The following is a 21,788-nucleotide window of genomic DNA, read 5'->3' on the forward strand; positions in this document are numbered from 1 at the left end:
AAACCTAGCAGCCAGGTGGGACAGGGATGAGCAGCCCCACTTGACAGGTGGGGGAAACAGGGCACCGGGAGCTGCGCCGACAGAGCCAGCACACGATGGAGCCAAGATTTAGGTAGAAATTCCTGACTCCAAGCCCCAGGCTTTTCCAGTACCCTTGGTAATGCTTCATATTCATGGCACAGCCGTCATCACCTGTAGAAAAATGTTCTTTGTACAGAATCTTTGTGAGAACAGTGTTTTTTTTCCCCAGAATCTTGCCGAGCAGGGAAATACTTTGTTCTTGTTTGATGTGTGGGCTGTTTGTTAATTTCTGGCTTCATTATCTCTCCCATCCTCTTCTCTACTCATGTTTGTTGGTTTGCGCGCTTAAGCATTGTTTCTTTCTCTCATGTGTGCATGCAGGCATGCACACACACACACCCCAAAGTCTTTGTCACTCAAAAAACTCTCTCGGGTTTGCACACTCTGTTCTCCCCTACACATTCTCACACCCCATAACACATGTGCACTGGGGACCTCACGCTCACTCAGCTCCCAGGCACATACACGCATGCACACACACACAGCCGCACACGTGCACACCCTCTGTGCTGAGCAGCCCAAGGCCGCGTGCCGGGCCGGGGAGTGGAAGTAATCCTCTGGCACGGCAAGATGATCGTTTTCCTTTCCTTCCGCTGATCCAGCCCTGAGGTCTAGACAGGAAAAGGCACGCAGGGCAGGAAGGAGGGCTCCGTGTGAGGGAGACGGGGAAGCAGGGAACGCCAGCTTTTAACAGAGAAAGGCGGCTCTGTCTGAATCGCTTGTCTCAGAGGAGCCAAGCACAAGCTTAATTAAGTGGCAGGAAAAGTCTTGCTCGAAGCCACCCTGGGAGGAAGTGATGCTGTCAGCCTCTGCTCAGCCAATCCCTGTCTGGCGTGCCTGCAGACTTCCCCCGTCCAGCAGGGTGGAGCCAAGAGATGCCGACTCTGCAACCTCTGGTCCCTGGCCTCAGTCTTAGGCGGGGACTTTCTTCTCAGCGAGACTCTCAGGAATTCTGGGAGAAGAATTCAGGAAAGGGCAAAATTCCTATGTGCTCGGCCACTGTTCAGTGCGTTCCTGTCACATCATAGTATCCTCCAGATCACCTTCAACAGAATATCTGTGTCTTCCATGAGATGTTAATTGGTGTTCCAAGAAAAGAAGTATTTCTTCTTCAAATCAAGGCACCTGGATTAAAAAAGATAATAACTGCAGAACTTCTCAGAGCCTTTAGTTTGTCCAGAGGAACTCCCAAAGAAGTGGTTCTCAACCTTGCTTTACCAAAGAATTCTTTTTCTCAAAGGACTTGTGTTACCTATCCCTTGGAATCCAGTATTGGAATTGTGGTGTTATGGGGCACGTGCGGATACAGTGCTTCACACCTGGTCGTGATTCAAACACCTTTCCTCGTCTGGCTACCTGCCCCTTGCAGGCCCCCGCCCGGCTGCAGCAGTCTACAGAAGTTGCTGAGTTTTGTCTAGGAGACTTCCTGGGAGCTCTTCTCCAGAGCCCCATTGGTGCACAGCCTTCTGCTCAAATGGATGAACCTTCCTGGCTGTTAGGGCAGGAACCAATCCACACGCCAGAGTGCAAGGAGAAGGGGAGGAGGCACAGGGAGGAGGGAGGGGAGAGGCCTCTCACAGTTTTCCATCAACAAAATTTATTGAGCACCTACTAGGGGACCCGTACCTGTGTGGACGGGGCAAATACAGAACCAAACCCCGCCCATCTGGAGCTCGTGCTTTCAGTTTATCACCCTCTCAGAGCCTGCTCCCCATTGCTCACCCGCTACAGAAAGTGCTGTTTGGTTCTTTATCTCAGAAGGGTTTGCATTTGAATATAGATTCTATAAAAAAGCCTTCAAGAAGCAGTGGCACACCCGGAGGGTCCGGGAGGAGGCGGGGAGCCTTCTTGGCACCCTGCACATCTCGCTGTGTTGGTTCATTTCAATCACATCCCCCACCCCCAGCCCGCTGTGCTCCTGTGGGGTGAGTCAGAGATGTTCCATGGGGAGTGATCTCTGTGGAGGCAGAGGAGGGAACATAGTTGGAGCAGAGAAAGGGGGCTGGAAATCAGGGTGCTGGTGCCTTACTAATCTCCCAGCTTGTAGAGATGCCTGGGTGCCCCAGCTAATAGGCATGTGATAATAATGTTAATAATATTATAATTAACAATAATTATTATTATTATGGTTATTGGGTTTTGAGCACTCATGCCAAATGCTTTCTAAACATTTCTTCACTTGACCCTGATAACAACACGAGATGGCAGGTATTATTATCACCATTTTATAAATGAGAAAACTGAACACAGAGAGGTTAAGTAACTGGCCTAGGGTCCCACAGCTGGTTAGCAGCAGAGCTGGGATTCGAACTTAGGTATTTAAAGCCCACGATCTTCTCCTGAGCAAGTGTATAATCTCTTGTTGTTCTTTTTACTAATATGTACTACTTATCAAGTCCTCCCACCCACTGCCTCCCACCTGGTTCTCCTAAGTCGTGATGTTCTCCTCCAGGAGCCAGAGCCACTGCCTGGGGACTCTGTGCACAGAGCCCTGGTGTTTCTGAGATGCCCGGACGGGATCGTGGTGATTCTAACCTCGCTTTTGTTTATTTAGAATGTATGAACTGAGCTGCTACCTACCTCAAGAAAAAGATCTGAAAATTTCTGTCTATGATTACGACACCCTGACCCGTGATGAAAAAGTGGGAGAAACGATTATTGACCTGGAGAACCGATTCCTTTCCCGGTTTGGGTCCCATTGCGGCATCCCTGAGCAGTACTGTGTGTAAGTTGCTTTGGCCATAAATGTAGACAGTTTGTTCCATCTGACTTTAATACCTGGGGAAGCTTTGGCTTCCTACCTCAGGGCCTGTCTTCACTGAGCCACTGCTTCTTTGAGTCAGATGTAGACTGCTTTTAATAGCATAATTGCCTTAGGGAGAATCAGGGCCGTAGCATTGCCCAACTCCAGGGGGCGCCATTCACACTGACCCCTGGAGTAGTGCAGTGCTCTGTGGGGATGGCATAGGTGGCAGTCCTCAGAGAACCAGTGCCCTCGCTCCCGTTCTTGGAGGCCCATTCCTTGAAACCAGGGACTGAGAGCTGGGAGTGTTTGATGGCAGGAATTCCCTGCCCCTCCCCACAGGTTGATCAATTTTGTGATGTCCCTCTTCCCCTGAGTGGTCTACGGTGTCATTCTACAGCATCGAATGAGACACAGCTTGCGATTTCTAGTTTACGAGTTCACCTGTTATGATTACAGTCATCTCAGTGAAACTCCTAGTTTTTACAGAGGAGAAAATTGAGGGAGGAAAAGGATCAGTCAGCTGAGGCCAAGATGATTGTGGCTTTTAGTCCTCTGAAATCGATTTCTAGTCAAAGGCCACAGTTTAGAGCACGTCCCCCACCCCCTCATTACATAACTATGTGAGTACGTATGTGTGAATGCAAGAGCCGGCGTGCCCTACAGTGACTCCAGATGTGGGATTTATTCACAGTTCTGGAGTGAATACCTGGCGAGATCAATTGAGACCAACACAGTTGCTTCAAAATGTAGCCAGATTCAAAGGCTTCCCACCACCTGTCCTTTCTGAAAATGGAAATAGAATCAGATATGGAGGACAAGACTACAGTCTGGATGAATTTGGTAAGCACGTTGCCATGTATTGCAAGCTGCTTACAAAGTATAGCGACTCATTTATCTGCTGGACTTGCTTTGGGGAGGGATACGGGCAGAGCAGTACCCTAATTATACCACGGGGTCTCCGAACACATGACTGTCTAACAAAAGCCCCATTGTAGTAGAGTTTGGCTGTCATGTCAAGTGTCAACGTGGACACATTTTCTTGTCTGTCTTATGTTTCACTTGACCTTTTTAGGTCATAGCCGTTTGAGCTTTGAACGCAAAGTTCTAGTGATTAACTAATTTCTATGTAACACATAATCAGCTCAAAAGTGCTCACGTGGTGGTGCAAAAATTTCTCATCCAAGTTTATTCCATCATTCTTCCAGCCTTTCTCAGAGAAGGCTCAGGGATGCTGGGGGTTGGTTCAAAGAATCTGCTAAGTTCACGTCTGGCTCCTGTCCGAGGTTGGGGTCTTGCTCTTTCCCAAGCAGTAATTTATAATATAACCTGTCCTGACACATAAACAGCTAGCTGCACAATGACAGGGGGTGAAATACGCTTCACAGAGGTAAAAGCTATGGTATAATTTAGTGTTTTGTATGGAGGGAGGGCTTCCCAGAGGGGGTGGCAGTGGAGCTGGCCTTGAGGGTGCATGGGATATCCAGAGAAAGCTGAGCAAAGACGCACAGGAATGAAAGTGCTTCCTGACCCTCGGCTGTTTATTCTTGACACTGTAAGGAACTATATTTTGTCTTTCCCTTTGAAGAGGACTTAGTCAGTATCAAGGATGATTAGATGTTTAAGAAATGTTGATGCTGCTGTTAACATGAGAATTTATGAAAGGGATTGGGAATAAACTGGCAAGTAACATGGCCTCGTGGATAAGAGTACCCCAGAAAATCAAACAACACCCCAAAAAGTTGTATCAGTCACGAAGATTGTTCCAGTTACTGTTGTTACATAACAAATCACCCCAGAACTTAGCAGCTGAAGATGCCATTTTGTTTTGCTCTCAGTTTTGTGAGTTAGGAATTCAGGAAGGACTCGACTGGGCAGTTCTCACTTGAGTGGCTCATGTGGTTGGCTGCTGTCAGATGTCGGCTGGGGCTACAGTCATCCAAGGCTCAGCTGAACTGGATGTCCAAATGGCTCACACACGCAGCGGGCGGTTAATGCTGGCTCTTGGCTGGGAACTCAGCTGGGGCTGACAACCAGGGCACCTATTCAGACCTCTCCAAGAGGGCAATCTCTGGCTGTCCAGGCTCCTCACATGGTGTATGGCTTCCTGCAGAGCAAGTGCCCCAAGAGGACCAGGCAGAGGCTGAGCGCCTTTCATGCCTAGCCTCAGAAGTCACACAGCATCCTTTCTTTTGTGGTTAAATATGTCTCCAGATTCAAAAAGAGAGGACATAGACCCACCTCTCAATGGGAGGAGTGTCAGAGAATTTGGGAGTTCTGTTTTTAAAATGCCACAGTGATGCTAACTGCTATGACAGTTGAACTTACAAATTTCAGTGGCTTAACGCAATCAAAGTTTATTTCTCAGAAATTCAAAACAGGTATTCCTACAGGTCGGTGGCCCTCTTCTAAGCAATGCTTTGTGGACTCAGGCCCTCCCATCTTATAGCCCTGCTGTTCTTCAGCTCAGACATCAAAGGTTGCTGTTTTCTTCTGCATCCAGAAGAGAGAGGCACACGGAGGATCCTACTTGAGAGGGTTTTATGTGCCAGGTCTAGAAGGGACACTCATGTCACTTCCACTACATTATATTCTAGCCTAACTTGGTTGTATAACCACACCTACCTACGAGGGAGTCTGGGAAACAGAGTCTGGCTGTGAGCTTCTGCCACCAAAGTAAACACAGGCTGCTCTCACTCACACGTTCTGGTGTGTTCTGGTCCCTTTGCTATTGGCAGCCCACAAATCGGGTGTGAGCCTGGTTGGGGCAGGGCACCTGGTCAGAAGCTCTTTCTAACAATGACTGCTTCACAAGTTGACGTTTGCGCGGTGGCACTGCCTGACCATTTTGCAAAGTCTTAGACGAAGTGCTGCAAGGCCCCCAGGGCAATGTGCTTGAACTGTTCCTCATGCCCATCCCTGTCTCAATGCTGTTTCCTATTGCAGAAGCCAACAAAGTCCTGCACCAGCACCTGGGGGCCCCTGACGAGCGCCTTGCCCTTCACATCCTCAGGACTCAGGGGCTGGTCCCTGAACATGTGGAAACAAGGACTTTGCACAGCACCTTCCAGCCCAACATTTCCCAGGTACAGGGGCTCTCCACCTGTGAAGATCTGTCATCCACACCCCAGACACAGTGGCAATTGCTAACACAGATTTGCCTCTTTTTATCCCTTTTGAATACTTTTAGATACACCAGAAATAGAAATGAAACTCAAATTTGCTTCATCCCGAAGGGGAATTTATTGTAAGACTTTTCAGGTAACTCACTAAATCCAGACAGGAGAGTGACTATGACTCAGAACAAACTTGGACCAGGATCTCTCCTGTCCCTTATCTATGAGTCTGCTTTAGTCTGCACTCTTCCTGTGATCACCTTCCCATGTGTCAGAATATTGCAGCCAGTTTTAGAGTCGTTTATCTTATAATGTAACCCCATCTACTTCCAAACGTGGAAAGGGTTGGTTGCCCCAAGTTGGCTCCATTGTCCACCACTGGACCATTTGGCTGTAGCCAGGAGGGCAGGGCCTGGGGAAGCAGTTGTGCTTGGCCGGTGAGGCAGTGCCATCTAAGAACAAAGAGCCAGGGAAGAAGATGGCTCTTCCCTGAGCACAAGATGGCTCATCACAAAGACCATATGGACAGTGATATGGAAGGGTCTGTTCCTAGAAGCTGGAGAGCAGTTTCCAGAGAAGTGCAGAGAGACATGGCAAATGACAAAATAAAACGTGTGGAAGCTTGTTATAATGAAGATTCCTAGGCCGTGCCTACAAGGATTCAAATTCAGTAGGTCTGGGATGGGGCCGGGAATCTGAATTTTTAATAAGTGACCTGGAAGTGTTCTGATGTCAGTAGCTAGGAAATCACACATTAAGAAATATTAATCTGATGGATGCAAATATTGTTGACCCTGACAGCAGAACCACGGACAAGCTTATCTCTGAAAAGCAGCCATAAGTGGCCTGGGCTTGTGAGATTATTTTGTCACTCACTTCTTGCTTTTATTCTGTTTCACATTTTCATTTCTTTCTTGTCTTATTATTCTTCCTTTCCCCAAAGAGCCCATTCCTCCTCCTCTCTCCCTTCTCACCCCTCAATTGAATAACATCTTGAGAAATCACAGGCGAGGAAGATTTCTCCCTGGGAATCCACAGGCCCTCCCACCCCCCATCACCTCCACCTACCACACTGGACACACTGTGGCTGGGTCTCAGGAGACACCTCGTTGCCTAATGTTCTGCAGTGTGCTTGATGTGTTGTAGAACCTTGAGCCCTAGAGATTAGTTGGAAGAGAGTCAGGATCACAGTAAAATATATCCCTTTTCAAGAGCTCCAGTTCATTTTGATCACAATGCATTAGAAAGCCAATCTAGTGGTTTCCTTGGCAACCTTCTTAAAGACCAGTCTGTTTTTGTTATGAAGGCAGAGTCTACAGAACATCCAAAAACAGTCTGAGGAATTTAAATTGGTTCATATGGTTGATATAGTTTGTTAATGGCATTCCTAGCCTGTCTGGAAAAACACTCCAGTTAGATAGATGGACCTGGTCTGTGGCAAAGACCTGAGTGGGGCCTCACCAAGATGGTGGCACATGTGTCAGTCTAGGCTTTCACCCTCCCTCTTCTGCAAGCCTCCTCCCAAGTGGTTGGCACTAGCGAGCCAATGGCAGGGAGTCCTCAACTTTGGGTAACAGTGATGTCCTTGTCGTTGTTTGAGTCTCTCCTTAGAAAGTGCTATGTTGTAAGTTTTTCTTTTACAAAATTAAATGCCATTTATATTATTTTGATTTTCTGTCTTGAGTAAGTGGAGAAACCCTTGGGTGTCACAAACTGGGACCGATATCAAGTAGGCAATGTGATGACGACTAGAGTGACAGCGTGAGAACTGTTCTGAAGATGAAGGTCCCAACTTTAAGTCGGTGTAGGAGGGTGTGTGTTTCTATGTGTGAGTGTGTTTGTGTGTGAACGTGTTTGTGTGTATGAGTCTGTGTGTTTGTGCGTGTGTTAGGTGTTGTGTTAGCAACGAGACGCCCTTCATGTTATTAACCAGGGGAGACTGAGACTACAATACAGGTGGGTATGTGCAGCCATCAGAGACTCCTGGATGAGAGTGGGGAGTGAGTGGCATACATGACATTGAAGATGTAAGATTCACCTTGGTTCATTCTTCTACTCCGTTGTTTTGGCCTTCCACGTGGAGTAATAAATTAGCAGGCCCAAAGGACTAGTTTCATTTAAGAAATATGAAAGAAAATTGTAGTCTGTACGACCCATAATATAATTTCATTTCTCTTTCAACTTTTGAATGACTTAGGGAAAACTTCAGATGTGGGTGGATGTTTTTCCCAAGAGTTTGGGGCCACCAGGCCCTCCTTTCAACATCACACCCCGGAAAGCCAAGAAGTAAGTAGTCTTGAGACCCTGTTATATTGGACTGGGGTCTTGGCTCAGGACCACAGAAGAAAACACCTTCAAAATGTGCTCCTTTCAGATACTACCTGCGTGTGATCATCTGGAACACCAAGGACGTTATCTTGGACGAGAAAAGCATCACAGGAGAGGAAATGAGCGACATCTATGTCAAAGGGTGAGGGTAGCATGCAAGAGCCTTTGACAAACTCAGGCAATCAAACAGACTCTCTCTTTCATCAGTTTTAATTATTGAAGGTGTTCACTGCAGGATCCTTGGATCCTCCATAGATAAAGAGGAACCTCCTTATCAGAAGCTATTTTACGTCACTAATGCAATCTCCTTAGGAAACTTCAGGGTTTGTCTCCTGTCTCTCCAGGGAGAGAGAACAGAAAGAAAAGGGAAACTTGTATGGATCTTGTTAATGGGCAGAGGTATCTAATGCCTATAAGAACTGATAAGTATTTCTTCATTTTGCTTTTAAGGAAGTGGGCTTTGTTCAGTTTATTAGCGCAGATTTGTTATTTCTGACACTTTTTAGTCAAACAGTTCTTTTTTATTTCTTTTTGATACCTTGAATAACTAGCCTTAGAAACACAAGTAAAGCTTCCAAAATCTCTTTCGATATATATTTTATTACGAGCAGCTAATGTCCATGGAAAAGAGAAATGGTTAGCAGATTTTTTTTAAATCATTAATTCCACCAACATGTACTGAGTGCCTGCGTCCACTGTGTAAAGTGTCATAGTTGTTCATTATTCTGTTACTTGCATAATTCACTTCCAGATAATCCATGTTGATGTTAATTTTGGTTATGCCTTGACCACAGATGTTGAGGACAGAAGTAATTAAGAAGTGATTAAGACGTAGTGATTAAGAAGCCAGACTCTGGAGTCAAACTGCCTGGGTTGAAATCCTGGTACTTTCCCTACTAGCTGGGCAAGTTAGTAAGCTCACTGCTCCTCATCTGTGAAATGGAGTTAATGGTACTATCCACTGCTCTGGGAAAGTCAGAAGATTGAGTTACTCAGAGCACTTAGGATAGTGCCTGGCAGATAGTAAACACTATGTGTATTGGTTAGGGTTCTCCAGAGAAACAGAACAAGTAGGAGATAGATTTGTGTGTGTGTGCATGTAGAGAAAGAGAAAGAGAGAGAGAGAAAGATAGATAGATAGATAGAGATTTTTTATGAGGAATTGACTCACATGATTATGGAGGCTGAGAAGTCCCACAATCTGCCATCTGCAAGCTGGAGACCCAGGAAAACTGGGGTGTAATTCAGCCTGAGTTCGAAGGCCTGAGAACTCGGTCAGTCAATGCTGTAAATCCCAGTCTGAGGTCAGGGGAAGATGAGATATCCTAGTTCAAGCAATGAGGCAGACAAAAGGGTGGATTCCTATCTTCCTGTGCCTTGTGTTCCATTCAGGACCTCAACAGATTGGATGATGCCCACCCACACTGGGAACAGCAGTCTACTTACCGAGTCCACCAATTCAAATTCTAGTCTCATCCAGAAACGCCCTCACAGACACACCTAGAAACAACGTTTAATCTGGGCACCCCGTGGCCAGTCACATTGACACGTAAAATTAACCATCACACTATTTGAATGTTAGCTGGGATTATTACTGTTCCACAGAGACTGAGTTTGGTTCCTTGATATGTAAAAGATAAGACTTGTTGACATTTAATATATTCATAAAGTGAGAACAAAGTTTCACTTATGATCCCAAGTGACCTTCAATCAAAACTTTGTCAAAGACATAATTACTGTCATTTAGGTTCACTGTCAACAGGGAATGTTTCATCAAGTTCTTCATTATCCTTTCTCACTTCACGATCTTATTACCGTTCCCCAAGGAAAACTAATCCCAGCTAATTATATACATGCAAATTTGTTTGACTATCATGAGCATTGTCTTTTTTCAAATCAGGAAAACAAACTCAAGTAGTACCGGACCAAGAAAAACACTCCTCTAATCAATGAATAAAATGCAACCTAAAGAACCATGTCATATTTGGAATTAAAATATAAATACTATATGTGAACAGATGAGCAATGCATAAATAATATGCCCAGCACTTCGCACATGTGCGTATTACATACAAAGTTATGCATATGTGTACACAAATACATGCACTTAGAGTAGTTAACTTGTTTTAAAATTAAAATGTGAAAAGATTCATATTTAAAATTAAATGTGAAAAGATCCATGAAGAAAGAGAGGGAGGAGCTGCAGAGGGTGAGCAGTCTAGGGGTGGATGGATGATGGTGACACTTTTGCGGATGGGCAGGAAGTGAAGCCACTGAGCCCTAACCAGAATGTGGACTCTCTTCAGTGAGTTAGTTCAAAAGCTTCAAAGTTAATCGTCAAAAGGAATCTTTCAACAAAGTTATCTAGTCAGTTAATTGAGAGGCAAAAAGTAAAACTATTGTAGTTGATAGATATTAATACCACTACTAATAATAGGACCTAATATTAGCACATGACTGTCTTGTCTCCATGCTCCTTTGAGGCTAAGTAACAGGCCTGGACACTGGAGTCAGACAGACCTGGGAGTTTTACTTAATTCTGTCCGTTACTGGCTATGTGGCCTTGTGTAAGATCTATATCCTCTGTGAGCCTCAGTTTCCTCATCTATGAAGTGGAGATAGTTATACAGTTGGGAAGAATAAAATAAGGCACGCTGAGTGCCTGGTTCGTAGCAGATGATCGTAAACATAGTTAGGATTTCCCCCTTCCCACTCTGGCCCTTCTAAGCTGTGATCTCATTCTGTCCTCCTGTGGACCATGTGAAGGGAGCACGTATAATTAACCTCATTTTACAGATGGGAGACGAAGCTCAGAGAGTCAAGTGGCAGAGCAAGTTCACAGCCAGGCCTGCCTCCTACCAAGAATCTCTATATGTGGGGTCCAGGCAGCAATATTTTTAAAAGCTCCCCAGTTGATTCCAGTGTGATTCTAGCGTGTGCCCAGTGTTGGGAACTGCACATTCTACCACTTTACCAGTCTAAAATCTAGCGTCCCTGGTTCCAAACCAGGAGTCTTCCCGATAGCAGGCAGATGTGCCAACTTCCTCCCGGGCACATTCACTCATTCCTTCCTTCAACAGGTCTGTGATGTGCCCAGCACAAGGCAAAGGAACCTTTTCAAATGTCAAAAGTTGAGATGTTAAGTTGTTTATGGAAATGAATTTTCATAGATATGCGTATGAAAAGAGCAGTTGACATCTCCCTTGCTAGTCTCATTAGCATGATCATAGTGAATTTAGGAATAATGAAAAAAGAAAGCTGTAAGACACTTGAGTGGTGCCTGTTTTGTTTGCCTAAGTAAAATATGGAAGAGGAAGTGCTAAGATTCTGAACTAACTCGTAGTCATTGAGCCTATCAGCGGTGATGACAGACACTGATGAGTTATAGTTATGAAGACTAACATCATAGCCAGCAAGCTTCAACGTTCCCAAAATAGAAGCTAAAGTTGTTGACGTTTTCCAGAAAATTTCACCTTATCCCTGTTAACTGAAGTCTAAAGGGTTTCCTGCTTTGGTTTTAGAGGAGTTAGTTATATTTTATTTGGCTACAACCTGTGTTGGATGCAACAGGGCACCTCCCCTTTATAAATCACCCCCCAGCTCTGTAGATAACTGGAACCTGCCCAAGAAAAGTGCATTCATTCTCCTGCCCGTCACTCCCCTCATCACTGCACAATTTTGTGGCTAGATTACTTGTCAATCACATGAAGCTAAATCTGTTTGCCTCTGCTTTTCAGCTGGATTCCTGGCAATGAAGAAAACAAACAGAAAACAGATGTCCATTACAGGTCCTTGGATGGCGAAGGGAATTTTAACTGGAGATTCGTTTTCCCATTTGACTACCTCCCAGCTGAACAACTCTGTATCGTTGCTAAAAAAGTGAGCTCTGAAATATGCCAACGGGAAGTGGGTGTCATGGGGCTTCCTTAAGCAGACACTCAGAGAATGTCGGAGCTGTTCCGCGCTTGCAGGTCATGAGTCCAGCTCCCTTTTGGTACAGATTGGGACTCAGAGACCCACAGATACTTGCCCAGAGTCACACAACTATTTGGGTAATTAGGAAGTATAAGGAACACAGCTTTCCTTCCCCTAACGTGTCGACAGCAGAGTGAAGGATCAGACACAGGGTAGAAGTGGGCATCTTGTACCAATATATACAATAACCCAAGTGTATGTTTATGTCATGGGGAGACCGACGTCTTCCCATGATAAGCAGAACTGTTGGACTAATTAACCAAACACAGGGAAAATATTAAAGTAAGTGAAATTTTCCATTTAGCTTCCTTATTAAACCTCAGCTTCTGTCTTACCTCCTTCAGAAGCATTCTGTGAGAGTTCAAGGCCCTCATGGTCTTAATTAGTAACACTCTCAGTTACAGAACTCAACTCAAACTGGCTTATACCAAAAAAGTGACTTATTGGCTCACCTTACTGAAAAGTTTAGTGTGGCTGGCTTAAGGAATCCCTACATCCTGAGTTGAACTAGCGTCGTTAGAAATTGCTCTCACTTTCTCTGCCTCTCTGCACTGCCTTCTTTTGTGGGCCTCATTCCCTGGTGGAGGCAAGATGGCTGTCAGCACCACAGCTCACGTCCTGCCCTCTCAGCAAGTTCAACAGAAAGAGAAGAACAAATCCCCCATGACGCCAACCAGAGTTCTGGAATTGGCCTCAGAGTCTTTGCCTGTTTGGGGTCACATGCCTATCCCTGAACCAACTAACGTTGCCCAGGGATGCAATGCTCTGATTGGCCCGGCTCTGGAGTTAGGGATGGAATCAGCTCTTCTCAAATTGTAGGGACTGGAGAAGGGAGTCACCAAGGAAAAGCTGGGCACTTTCATCCCAAAAAGGGGCCTGAAACCTGGGTAGGTAATATTAACAGATGTCGTCTATAGGTCCCCCGTACCATTCCCAGCCCCTACCATTCTATAAACTTTCCCTAGTTCTGCCTGATCACCCCCTCCCCACACCTGATCAAAATGTACATGTCCTTTGTCCCATCTGGCCAGACGTTACCTCCTGCCGGCCCTACTCAGTGCTGATGCTGCAGTGAGCACTTATTCTGTGCCAGGTGAGATGAATACCTTCAAAGGGCACTTTCTAGAGACACAGAGGCTCACCCGACATTGAATCGCACACGCTTTCAGGGGGTGAGGCAGACCAGGGGGAAGGTGAGGGGTTTGGGGTCAGGCAGGCCTTTAGGTAAAGTTATCTTTCCTGTTTACCCACACGTGGAGCTGGACCTCCCTGTGCCATGAGTGGTGCTTGGAGCATGACCCCACACAGGACAGGCAGGTGGGGCCAGACAGCAGCAGAATGTGCTTCCCAGCCCCTCGGAGCCAGGCCCCCTAAACCCTGCAAAGGGGGCACATTCCTGGAACGTCATCTGAAAAATAAGAAACAACCCAACGATCTTCCTTCAAATTCATGAAGTTTTGCAGGGAAATTCTCTTTCTGCCGGGGCCAGAGGTACATAGGTGTAGTTAGGCTATGGACGTGGTGTTATTCTCGGCTAATATTGTCTGGGCAGACACAGGGACCAGAGGTGAGAATTTGGAGGACCCTTACCCACTCCTCCCGCTGCCTGACTAGTGTGAGGGATCTGGGGGTCTTAGTTGACCACAGCATTAAAAACCAGCAATATCTTTCAAAAGCCAGAAATGCCAGGACATTTTAAATCTGTGCTGATAAAAGAGTCAGATGTAGGCCCCAGTCTCCTCACTCCCGTGTGAAATGAGTCTGCTCAGGCATCCACGTGAAGCTGGCAGAAGGTCTGGGGGGGGGGGGGGGTGGAAGGTGCTGAGCAGAAGCGACACCCCGGCAGGTGATACTGTGCGCCAGGCTAGAACAGCTTGGCTTTGGGAAGATAATCTAAGCAGGCCATGGTGGTCCTCAGCGGGAGATATAATCACTCGCCAAACCCCAGGAGTGGCAGCAGGAAGTCACACTTGATAGGAATGTGGCAGGAAACCTTCTGTCTGGAAATTGTCTGGGACATCCTTTTTGTCACCCAGCAGGTGGCCTTGAGATTTCCTGGGGAGCCCAACTGCACTCCATATGCATGGAGTGGAAGGGTAGGGACGAGGGGAGGAGGTGCCGGGGGTGCAAAGGAGAGAAAAGGCCCCATGCCTTAATGCTGGGCTTTCAGGGGACCCAAGGAGAGGGGTTCAGAGTCCAGTCATCAGTGTCATTTGGCTTGTCTGTTGCTTTTGTCATTTCAGGAGCATTTCTGGAGTATTGACCAAACTGAATTTCGGGTCCCACCCAGACTGGTCATTCAGATATGGGATAATGACAAGTTTTCTCTGGATGACTACTTGGGTAGGCATTATTTTTGGAAATTTTCCTCCAAGAAATTGTACTCGGAACTAGTGAAATAATTAAAACTTGGAATCAGTTATTTAAATCTTCAGTACTTGTGGGTAATTAGGGGTGGGGGCACACTCACCACCTGGATGTCCTCTGGGCAGTGTGGCCTGCCCATCCGCTATCTCAGGTCCTTTGAGAAGTGCGCACAGTGACTGTCACCCCTTTCTGTGGGCTCAGTCCACTCTTCCAGGCTCCTGTGGAGCCTCTGCACCAGCTCCTGTCTCCTGTTTTCACAGAGGGATGCCACACCCCTGCCTCTACTTCCAAACCACCCCCTCTCTCTCTCCTCAGCACTTCAGAGTTGGCTCCCACCCTCCTCCTCCACGTTGCTCTCAAAGTTACTGAGGTCCCCCAGTCTCCCCAGCCATTGTTGTTCCCCCAGGTCCATCGTCCTCTGTGGCTGAAGGCACTTATTAAACCCCCCACTCTGGGCCCCTCCCTTTTGTGGCATCACCCACCACCCCCCAATAGCGCAGCGCTCGTGTGATTCTGCTATCCCAGACTTTGGCTCTGTCTCACTGGCCTGCTCTCTTTCTTCCTCGTACTTTCTAAATACAGGCCTTTGTGTTCCCTGGGGTCCTTCAGCTCTTCCCCAGGCCCTCCCAGTGATGAACCCACTCTCACCTCGGTTGAAGGTGAAGTTTCACCTTTCAGCAAGGTATGACTTCAGAACCAGGCTGTGCAGCCTGATTGTCCACAGTGCCTGACCTATGGTAATAAGAAACTATTATGACGGATCATATTGCAGCATATCCATGTATCAAATCAACACATTGTCCACCTTAAACTTACACAATGTTTTGCATCCATTATATCTCTATTAAGAAAAAAAACTATTATGATGATTATTCCCAACTCCCCAAGAGAAACTTTCACCTTTATGTTTGGCTGGCCCCTCAAATTTATCATGACCAAAATCAAACTCAGCCTTTCTTCCCTGACCTCATACCTGCTGTCCTCATGAACTTCTTTTGCTGTTCATGGTCCCTCCATTGTCCCAGTCGCCCAGGCGAAAGTACCCTGAGCCCTCTGTGGGTCCTCTCTTTCCCCCAACTCAGTCCTAATGATGTAATCTGCTTTATTATGCATATTTATTTTCTTATTTCCGTAATCTCTGCCACTTACCAGTTCAGACCGAATTTTCTCTTGGCCAATTGTTACAGTAGCTCCTAACTCATCTTCCTGCTTCCAGGACATCTTTCCTGGCAGAGGAAGAGCCCCTGGTGGCCAATGGCTGTATCTTGTTCATCCCTTTACCTCTCACAATGCTAAGTGCAGTGGCTTTGACTTAGCCGGTGCTTAATAAGAATTGAACAAACAAATAAGTATGCAAGTATGCTAACTTATAAAGCATACAGCAGTAAATTCCAGAATAGTAGAGGCTTTTCCCTTGGGATTTAAATGAAATAGTCTGACAACAAATAAAGAGAATGACTACATTTCTAAATGGCTAGTGGGCAAATGGTTGTAGCTATCACCAAAAGGAGAGACAAGATAAAAGCAGGGATTAGCTCAAGAAAGGCTGAGTAAATCGTGGGCTGTGCGTCCGTTATGAAATGAAGGGCATGTTCTGAACCTGACAGTTTAAAGAGAATCTTCATAACCTCCCTGTTTCCTTTGCTGCCACTGTTGGAGATCAGCTCTTCTCCCAGTAGTCCATAGATCTGACCCCACATCACACATGCCCTTTTCTTAAGGAAAGGGCTCATGGGAGTTCCCAAGCCCAAAAGGCAGTCAGTTAAGGTGGTACCACATAGTTTATGCCTCACATCACAGAAGAGAAAATATACTTTTCCGGGCACCCTGATCTGGGCGTCTTAGTTTCTAGAGACAATGTTCTGCTGAGCTGCTGTGTTCCTTCTCAAGCTCCTGTTTCTGAGGTTACACTAGGATAGACTTGAACATCACTGTTCCATGGGGCTTCCCATGTTCCAAGTGCCAGTTATCTTTACCCAAAGCCAAATGACCTCTGTGCTGAGGGCAGCTCGGAATCAATATGAGCAAATTCCAAATTCAAGTTCAGCGGAAATCGTCTCTAGATCTTTAATGATTTTGAGCTTGTAGAACAGCTCTGTTTAATCTTATATCTTTGAGAAACAAAAGGTATAGTCCTCTGTGAGATGCAGAGCAGTGGACAGATATTTCTTCTGCCATTTTCCATCCTATCTGGAAAGAATTTTAAACGTCTACCAGGGTCCCTTTCTCTAACTCATCCATCACCTGTTCAAAATCACTGTCTGCTCTCCTCTGACAAGAACATTCTGTTCACTTATGAACATGGCTGATCCACTTGAAGCTTATTTGGGTTTAATGTTTCCTTGGCTAGGTTTCCTGGAACTTGATTTGCATCATACCATCATTCCAGCAAAATCGTCGGAGAAATGCAATTTGGACATGATTCCAGACCTCAAGGCCATGAACCCCCTTAAAGCTAAAACCGCCTCACTGTTTGAGCAGAAGTCCATGAAAGGATGGTGGCCATGCTATGCAGAGAAAGATGGCTCCCGTGTGATGGCTGTATGAGTATTTCTTGGTTGGGGGTTGTTTATTCCTTTTATTACTTAGGTTTTGCCCTTTATCAATAGATGTACTCCAGATAAGATAAGGGAGTGTTAAATTGGTGCGATTTTAAATCATGGGGACAGTGTGGACCTGGGATTATAAGAAAAGATGGGGGATGCCATGAGCATATTTTGGGGTTGAGTGGAAGTGGAGGGGTTGGAACTGTCAAAAAATTGGGAGTCTGAGTGCTTGCACTATATTTCTTTAAGACCCTCCTTCACCAGGAAGGTTTTTTTATCCTGAGTTTCCAGTACAATCCAGTACAGAAAAAGGAACTTCAAATTTGAGCTCTTCTCGTTAAAAAAAAAATTAAAAAAAGGTGGAAGAAGCAGGGAGTGCCGCCGTCCATTGAGCAAGAAGGCCATAATTTATAAGCAAGTTTGGAGAACTCAAGATATACTGTGATATAGAAGCAAAAGTGCAGGTTACCATGCCGCGTCACAAAAGACTTCCTAATTATCATGTATTATTAACAATAGCCAACACTTTAGATCATTGATTATGAACCAGGCAACGTGCTTGGTGCACTTATGTCTTGCATTCATAGTCTTGTTTTTAAAAACAATTTTGAGGTATAATTTACATAAATAAACTGCACCCATTTAAAGTTCACAATTCAATGAGTTTCAGCAGATGTATGCACTCATGAAACCACCACCAGAATAAAAATCCAGAACATTCCCATTACCCCAAAACTTTCTTTGTGTCCTTTGCAGTCTGTGGCTTCCCTCACCCCTGGCCCAGGAAACCGCTTATCTGCTTTCTGCCGTTATTGATTAGTTTGCACATAATCTCATTTAGTTCTGCTGACAACCCCATGGAGTAGGCATTATCTCCACTTTATAAATTCGACAGACAGGCTTGGAGGGGGCCAGTCCCGTGGCTGAGTGGTTAAAATTCTGTGTGCTCCTCTTCAGTGGCCCAGGTTCGTGGGTTCAGATCCTGGGCACGGACCTGCTCCACTCATTGGCCATGCTGTGGCAGCATCCCACCTACAAAATAAAAGAAAATTGGTACAGATGTTAGCTCAGGACTAATCTTCCTCAAGCAAAAAAGAAAAAGAGGAGGATTGGCAACAGATGTTAGTTCAGGGCCGATCTTCCTCACCAAAGAAAAAACAAAAAAAGACCCAGGCTTGGAGAGATGGAGCACCTTGCTACAGTCAACATAGGAGTCATCTGTGCTCCCCCACCTAAATGATTGTCAAAGTCAAAGATTGTCAAACTGTTTGTGACCTAATGGGCTTTCTAGGGTCCTAGAAAGCCTGTTACAACCTTGGTTAAGGCTGGCTGTAGAAGTGAGCAAGTTTCTAGACTTCTTTCAGCCTTAGTGTTCTCACGTGCACAGGAGGATAATGGCAGTACCTGCCTTATAGACTTGCCGTGAGCATTACATGAGATTACCGTATAGAAGGCTTAAACAGTGCCCAGTGCATCACTCAGGAACCTGGGAACAGGGAGGCAGCATTCATTCATTCACTCATTCATTTGTTTATTCAGCTAGTGTACATAGGTACCCACTAAATGCCAGCAATGCTCCTCGCAGTGTGGGTACATGGTAAGTGTGAAGCTTGTAGGCTCTCTTGGAGCCTGCAGTTATACAAGATACTCTGATTAACAGTAGTCTGGTTAATCTGGGTCCAAGTAAAGTAACAAAGAAAGGTGTGTGAGAAGGCAAAGAGATGGATGTGAGAAAGTTAGAATGATGGGGATACAGAGCATAGAAAGCAGGGAGCAGGGAGGAGAGAAAGCAATTTGTCCTTGCGGTTTCCCACACAGAGTCGGTTCAGAAACACATGGAAGAGGAAATGTGATGAAATCTCTTGAGGAAAATTTAAGGCAATCTAAGGATTGTTTTACAAAAATACAAATCATTGCTCAGGGAATACTCCTTGGGTTGAAGTGAAAATATTTATGAAACGTGATGTCATATGTTTAACCTGTTCTGCTTTACTGAAGGGGAAAGTGGAGATGACGTTGGAAGTCCTCAATGAGAAGGAGGCCGACGAGAGGCCAGCTGGGAAGGGACGGGATGAACCCAACATGAACCCCAAGCTGGACCCACCAAAGTGAGAGGGCCTCTTTGTTCTCGGTGTTGTCTGATTCCCAAACACCTGCAGTCTGAAAGTCCCCCTTCCAATTGGCTTAATGGAATGGATTAGCGGTTGTCCTTCTAATTTTATACTTAATAGTGGGGGGTAGGGACTGGAGAGGTTGGTGATCTGGCTTTATTTTAATCGTTCCGTTTTCCCATGAACACAAAGTCCAGTGTGCCTTCAGCATCTTAGGAAGCCATAATAGGTTAAAGAGTCTTTCTCAGCCAACTAAGGGGAATACGATCTTTTCTTGACTTTGTAAATGTTATTGATTATTTTTTAAACTGTGTTATGCTCTGAGGTGAAATAGCTGTCTCTTCTGAGTTGGGTAGGTAATACCGTTTCTTTGCAATTTAGCCGACCAGAAACCTCCTTCCTCTGGTTCACCAACCCGTGTAAGACCATGAAGTTCATCGTGTGGCGCCGATTTAAGTGGGTCATCATCGGCCTGCTGATCCTGCTGATCCTGCTGCTCTTCGTGGCCGTGCTCCTGTACTCCCTACCGGTGCGAGCCCTTGGCCTCTTGTCTTGGCTTTTGTGTGTGAATTGTGGTCGGCCATCTAACTTCATATTTGCCTTTATTGCTGTTCGGAAGAATGACCTACTTAGCAGTTACGGCGTCACAACCCTCAGCCTTTGGAAAACATACAGTAATGTGTTCTGTGATTAGAATTACATTCTTAGAGTTTCACAAATTACAGGCAAAATATTATGGTCTGCAAAAAGCTTTGGTTTCAGGAATTCTCGGAGAAATCTCTCAGGCCTTTATCAATGTACATTTGGACTATAGCCAGTATTTCCAGTTGAGCTTCTTGCCTTCAGACTTTCTTGTTCCAAACCATCCTGCATGCTAACTCCTTATCCTGGTATTCACGGATTCCCAAATTAGGCTCATTATAGGTCTACACAAACCCTGAACTCCACCCTAACTAGATAGTTGGCCCCCCAAACAAGTATTGCCCTTACCTGCCAGGTTGCCTTTGCCAATGCTATGCCTTTGCCCATGTATTTATCAAAATCTTACTCATTTGTTAAGGCCCACATCATAAAACCTCCTCCTTAAATTAACCTCAGTCACTTCAGTCATGATTGGGAGTACAAATGGGAAGTTAGGCAGGATGCCTAGAAGGAGTACCTTCATTCCTCCAGTCAAGGAATTTATTGGGCATCTACTATATGCTAGGAATTGGGGTGCAGAGATGACCAAGGCATGATTTCTGCCCGTGAGCAGTTCATAGCCGGACGACAAGCGACATATGAACAAGTAAATTCCTATGAGAGGCAAGCTGTTTTAGAGATATGAACAAATGACCGTAGGATCCCATTGCTGACGATAGTCTCAGCCAAGGAGGGGGCATTTAAGCTCAGTTTGTCAAGTGGAGAAGGGATAGTCAAGACATTCAGATACTCTCACTTCAATTCATGTTAACAATAATATAGATTATTTCATATTTAGGAGCATAATCATACAACCACCATAGTGGTACAATCCTCTCAGTCTGTTAGCTGTGAGTCCGTGACACTGTTTTCCAGCTGTAGGTGGTCCAGTCTGTCTGAACCATTTAAACAACTCCTCATAGTTATTTTTTTTTTCCTTATTTAAATTCTATTGATTTAAACCAGTGGTTCTCAACTGGGGGAGATTTTTGCACCCTAGAGAACATTTGGCAATGTCTGGAGACATTTTAGTTGTCACAAAGCGGGGGTGCTATGGATATTTAGTGGGTAGAGGTCAGGGATGCTGCTAAAATCCTGCAATGCACGGGACAGCCCCCTACAAGAAAGAATCATGTGGCCTAACTGTTAATAGTGCCAAAGGTGAGGAACCTTAACTTAAATAGATGTATTTTTAATGCTGTTTTTGTTTCCTTTTCAGAACTATTTGTCAATGAAGATTGTGAGGCCAAATGCGTAGTGAAAGCAAAGGCTTCCTTTCAAGAGTCATCCAGCATTGAGGGGCCCTGTCTCTGTTTATGGACCAAAAGCAGGAGTGGTTCTATTTGTGTCTGAGGCTGCATTCCAGGGGCAGGCTACTCCTCTGAGGCCCATCGCTTCCCAGAGGGCCTCTGTCCTGGGAAGTCAGGCCAACAAGCAACATTTTTATCTTATTGTCTCTTGAAATATTAAAAGTTTTAACCATGTTTTTCAGAATATTTTTCAAGGTGGCTGGTTCCATTTTAAAATTATCTTTTTTATGTATCCTCAGTTCTATAATTCAGTTTTTGGAAATTGCTGAAATAGAATTCGAAAATTTCTGCATCATGACTTCATATACTTAGTAATCAACAAACAGGAGTATGCATTATAAAAACAGAATAGTTCGAACAATTCTTATTTATGCCTATAACCATTGTTATGATATTATATATGGATTAATGTCATAAGACTCTATTCAACCTCTGTGATGAACCCAAATAAAAATGTTTCACCTTTGACAGATAGCTGATTGTTGAGGCTGTGGGCTGAGTTGGGAAGGAGACAGTTTCTAGTCGTCTGG

At 45.2% G+C, this 21,788-nt stretch overlaps 1 protein-coding gene across 2 annotated transcripts in view; it reads left to right on the forward strand.

Annotated features, from left to right (window-relative positions):
- Positions 1-21,442, forward strand: part of MYOF (myoferlin) — a 152,848-nt gene extending 131,406 nt beyond the window's left edge. For both annotated transcript variants that reach the window (XM_014862955.3, XM_044754016.2), the window contains 11 exons: positions 2,636-2,806; positions 3,519-3,667; positions 5,771-5,910; positions 8,138-8,226; positions 8,315-8,410; positions 12,006-12,147; positions 14,487-14,586; positions 16,961-17,151; positions 19,155-19,264; positions 19,649-19,796; positions 21,168-21,442. In XM_014862955.3, coding sequence (XP_014718441.1) covers positions 2,636-2,806; positions 3,519-3,667; positions 5,771-5,910; positions 8,138-8,226; positions 8,315-8,410; positions 12,006-12,147; positions 14,487-14,586; positions 16,961-17,151; positions 19,155-19,264; positions 19,649-19,796; positions 21,168-21,206 — 1,375 coding nt within the window. In that variant the 3' untranslated portion in view covers positions 21,207-21,442. The remainder of the gene's footprint in view (positions 1-2,635; positions 2,807-3,518; positions 3,668-5,770; positions 5,911-8,137; positions 8,227-8,314; positions 8,411-12,005; positions 12,148-14,486; positions 14,587-16,960; positions 17,152-19,154; positions 19,265-19,648; positions 19,797-21,167) is intronic.
- Positions 21,443-21,788: the final 346 nt, after the last annotated feature.

Source organism: Equus asinus, chromosome 2 (genome assembly GCF_041296235.1).
Source record: "Equus asinus isolate D_3611 breed Donkey chromosome 2, EquAss-T2T_v2, whole genome shotgun sequence".
Taxonomy (NCBI): domain Eukaryota; kingdom Metazoa; phylum Chordata; class Mammalia; order Perissodactyla; family Equidae; genus Equus; species Equus asinus.